Source organism: Colobus angolensis, unplaced genomic scaffold, assembly GCF_000951035.1.
Source record: "Colobus angolensis palliatus isolate OR3802 unplaced genomic scaffold, Cang.pa_1.0 Scaffold253, whole genome shotgun sequence".
NCBI classification, from domain to species: Eukaryota; Metazoa; Chordata; class Mammalia; order Primates; family Cercopithecidae; genus Colobus; species Colobus angolensis.
In genome coordinates this window covers 1,187,372-1,191,788 of record NW_012115744.1, presented here as the reverse complement: position 1 = coordinate 1,191,788, position 4,417 = coordinate 1,187,372, and the positions used below count along the sequence as shown (strand labels likewise).

Here is a 4,417-nt window from a genome sequence, read left to right as displayed (position 1 = left end):
ATCCCCTCGAGTCCCCTCCCCTTTCCGCGCCCTGTCCTTCCCTCCATCTGAACCCTGCCCCCGCCTCTCCCAGAACTGCGGGGAAGGTGGGGCGCACGAAGTGCCCTCCGTGAGCCAGAAAGGACATGGGGGCTTAAGCCCTTGGCCTCCGACCCAGGGATCGTGGGGCTCGCATCCCGCCCGCTACATCCCGTTGTCTGCACCGAGCTGCCAGCCTGCCGGGGGCTGGGCCACTCTGGACAGAGGCAGTGGGTTCTGGAGGCGGGGTGTCCGGCCGATACCCCCAATACGATCAGGTGACCACCGGGAGGGTCCTCAGCTGCACCCGGCCTGTCCTGGGCTGGCGACTGGTCATGGCTCTGGAGGGAGGAGCAGGACTGGCTGGAGCCTGGGAAGCCTGGATGGAGGACCAGGTTGTGGAAGAAAGGCTAAGTTGGGTCTGGAAAGTGAAAGGCCTTGGGGGAGGTGGCCTGATTAGCAATAGCCCCGGGTGCGCAGACCACCTGTCCTTAGGCTGGGTCAACAAATGCTAGTGGAGGCTGATGGGGTCTACCAGGGCCTAGAAAGAGCCAGCCTGCACAGTCCTGGCGTGGAGGTCAGCCATGTGTGGGTAGGGCCAAGGGCACCTTGCTGTGGGCAAGAAGTCACCCAGAGATGGGACCAGTGCTGGGGCCTGGGGCGTGGTTTGGGGTGACACAGGCTACTGCCTCTGCTCTAGGTGGGAGGCAGGGAGTGCAGGCCCGGACTTCCTAGCCCCAGGGTCTTGTGCTGGCTCTGTTCTGGCTTGCTTGGTGACCTTGAATGAGTTATAAAAACCTTTGGCCTTTGGTTTCTGTTCCATCCCAACAGTTCAGCCGTTCCCCCGCCCTGGGGGCCACACCAGGGACCAGAACCAAGAGCCCAGCTTCAGGGCACCCAGTGATGCCCCACCAGCCACGCCCACTCCTGGTGTTGAGTGTCAGGCATGCAGAAACCCAAAGGACCCCTTGTCTCAGGATGCCCTGGCTGTCCTATTACCCCAGCAGCAAAGCCCTCGGGGGACGAGTTTTGGCTGGTGGCTCAGGCCTCAGGGCTCTGATGCTGCTGAGGGGAGCTGGAGCAGCCTGGCAAGAGGGCCCCCCTTCTTTAAGCTTCACCTCTAATCCTGTCTCTGCTTTGCAGATGAGAAAACTGAGGTGCAGTAGATGTCCTGGTCACTAGTGAGTTCAGTAGAGCAGGAGCCACTGGGCAGGCATCTGCAGCCTGGAGAGCTGGTCCCTGTGTGCCGTCCCTCCCCCACCCTGGGCAAGACCTGGCCTGGGCTCTGAAGGGCCTTCATTGGATGCTTCAAACAGAGGTGCCTTTGGCCTAGGTCCAAGTGAGGGAGTGGACATAATGGAGACATTTAAAATGAGGCTTATGAGCATTTAGAGCACACAGAAAAATGCTTATGAGATTAGGTTGGGTGAAAACAGCTAGATTGAAAACTGAATGTGCAATGTGATCTCGCCTGTGATAATATACGGGCCAGTAAGAGTCCAGGAGGCAGAAACCCATAGCGGTGTGGTGTGCCGCAACCTCGGAGGGGTTCCATCTTCCTGAGTCCCCTTTCCAACCCATGGCCGCTACTTCCTATGTGCATGGACTCCTTTCTCAGCTGGAGGTGTGTTAGCGCACAGATGTTTACTGAGTACCACCGCTTCCTCATACTGAAGCCTGCCCAGGGGCTTGGCGGAGTGCACCATGGGACCCAGAGAAGGCCCACAGGGCAGGGTGGGAACTCCCAGCACCCGGGAAGGAACTGGTGGTCACCCATGGGGTGGCTGCCACCAAGGAGAGGACTCAGCCAGAGGCTGCTGTTGGCCCTCTGAAGCTGTCCCATGCTCTTGCTGGGCTCCACAGTCCCCCGTTCCTGCCCACCACTGCCCTTGGAGCCAGATGCTCCAACAAAGCCTCCGCAGGATACTTCATCTCTGTTCTCCAGAAACTTGGCTGCGTGTGGTGGCCCCTGGCTTCCCCATCTCCCTGGCCGCAGGAGGGGAGCAGGGTCAGAGGGGTCTGGTGAAACCCTGATATGTTGGCCTGAAGTGTAGGTAGCAAGGACAGCAGAGAGAGGAGGCACAGCGAGGCATGAAGCCTAGAACGTTCGAGCTGCGCACGTCGTGCTGGTGCCCCCTGCCTCATGTGGCGCATCTATTGGGAGGTCATGGGACGGGGCTGGCGCTGCCTGGCAGATTCCCACCGCCAGCCCCTCCCGCTGAGCCCAGCTGAACCACACTGATTCTGTGGAATGGAAACTGCAATCCAGTCTCCTCAGAGAGGCTGAAATGCTAGTTCTTTGCTGAGCTGTCCTTGAGGAAAGCCGCTGAGCAAGTCTGTTCATGAATCCCAGCAGCACTTCCCTCAAAACCCCTCTCTAGGAAACTGCTAGTAGCTGCTCTCTGCTGTCAAAACTCTTGAAAGTTCTCCCTCAAACGCAGCGCGCACAGCATCTTCTCTTTTCTCTCCTACCTTCCTGGGTCCACCTTCCTCTGGGCCCTATGCAGCGGAAATTCATCTCCCCAGGCTTGGCCCTTGCCTGGGAGATGCATCCAGGGGCACCTCACGATCTTCTCTATCTCCACAGATCTGTCCTGCGATGCAGCTGCTGCCACCACCATCCTGGGAGGGGACCGGCGGGAGCCCTGTGCTCTGACCCCAGGGCCCAGCCACCTGGCCCTCACGTTCCTGCCCAGCAAGCCGGGTGCCCGGCCCCAGCCTGAGGGAGCCAGCTGGGATGCAGGGCCTGGTGGGGCACCCTCGGCCTGGGCGGATCCAGGGGAGGGCGGCCCGAGCCCCATGCTCCTCCCTGAGGGCCTGTCTTCCCAGGCTCTGTCCACTGAGGCTCCTCTCCCGGCCACCCTGGAGCCCCGGATTGTGATGGGAGAGGAGACGTGCCAGGCCCTCCTGTCACCCAGGGCTGCCCGGACAGCGCTCAGGGACCGGGAGGGTGGGCATGCAAGCCCGGACCCACCCGCCGAGTTGTGTTCTCAGGGTGATCTTTCTGTGCCTTCCCCTCCCCCAGACCCTGATTCCTTCTTTACACCTCCCTCTACCCCCACCAAGACCACCTATGCCCTGCTTCCCGGCTGTGGGCCCCTCGGAGATGCGGGGGACTCAGAGGCCGAGCTGTGGGATGAGCTGCTGGACTCGCCCCCACCCTCGCCCTCGGGCTCCTACATTACGGCCGATGGGGACAGCTGGGCCTCTTCACCCTCCTGTTCCCTCAGCCTGCTGACTCCAGCTGAAGGGCTGGACTTCCCCTCAGGCTGGGGCCTGTCCCCCCAGGGGTCCATGGCGGATGAACGAGAGCTGCACCCTGCCGGAACCCCAGAGCCCCCCTCCTCTGAGTCCAGCCTCTCTGCAGACAGCAGCTCCTCCTGGGGCCAGGAGGGCCACTTCTTTGACCTGGACTTCCTGGCCAATGACCCGATGATCCCTGCAGCCCTCCTACCCTTCCAGGGCAGCCTCATCTTCCAGGTGGAGGCAGTGGAGGTGACACCGCTATCCCCAGAGGAAGAAGAGGAGGCTGTGGCGGATCCCGACCCAGGTGGGGACCTGGCTGGGGAGGGTGAGGAGGACAGCACGTCCGCCTCCTTCCTGCAGTCGCTGTCTGACCTGTCCATCACGGAGGGCATGGATGAGGCCTTTGCCTTCCGAGACGACACCTCTGCAGCCTCCTCTGATTCGGACTCGGCCTCCTACGCAGAGGCAGATGATGAGAGGCTGTACAGTGGGGAGCCCCATGCCCAGGCCACCCTCCTCCAGGACAGTGTCCAGAAGACAGAGGAGGAGAGCAGAGGTGGGGCTAAGGGGCTGCAGGTTCAGGAAGGGACTGTGTCCTGGGCCCTGGAGGCTGCGCCTCAGACCTCAGACAGAGGGGCCCATCTCTCCCAGAGACAGGAATCGATCTCAGAAGTGACAGAAGAGGGCCTTGCTTTAGGCCAGGAGTCCACTGCCACTGTGACCCCTCACACTCTGCAGGTAGCCCCAGGCCTCCAGGTGGAGGTGGCTACCAGGGTGACCCCTCAGGCTGGGGAGGAAGAAGCGGACTCCACCACTGGACAAGCATCTGCTGCCATGGCAATGCCTCAGCCCTCCCAGGAGGGTATCAGCGAGATCTTAGGCCAAGAGTCTGTCACTGCAGAAAAACTTCCACAGGAAGAAACAAGCCTCACATTGTGTCCAGACTCCCCTCAGAACTTGAAGGAAGAAGGAGGGCTGGACCTCCCCTCTGGCCCGAAGCCTGTAGCTGCAGCCTTGCTTGTGCCCCAGCAGGCTGAAGAGGACCTCACCTTACCCCAGGACCCCGCTATGACACCACCTCTGCCTCTGCAAGACACAGATCTCTCGTCAGCCCCGAAGCCTGTAGGTGCAGCCTCGCTTGTGCCCCAGCAGG

The 4,417-nt window shown here is 61.4% G+C and overlaps 1 protein-coding gene across 1 annotated transcript in view; it reads left to right on the top strand.

The window, feature by feature from the left end:
* Nucleotides 1–4,417, top strand: part of NACAD (NAC alpha domain containing) — a 9,274-nt gene that overhangs the window by 861 nt on the left and 3,996 nt on the right. Inside the window, exons 2-4 of the mRNA XM_011946805.1 lie at nucleotides 158–296; nucleotides 850–957; nucleotides 2,606–4,412. Of these exons, the coding sequence (XP_011802195.1) occupies nucleotides 158–296; nucleotides 850–957; nucleotides 2,606–4,412 (2,054 nt within the window). The remainder of the gene's footprint in view (nucleotides 1–157; nucleotides 297–849; nucleotides 958–2,605; nucleotides 4,413–4,417) is intronic.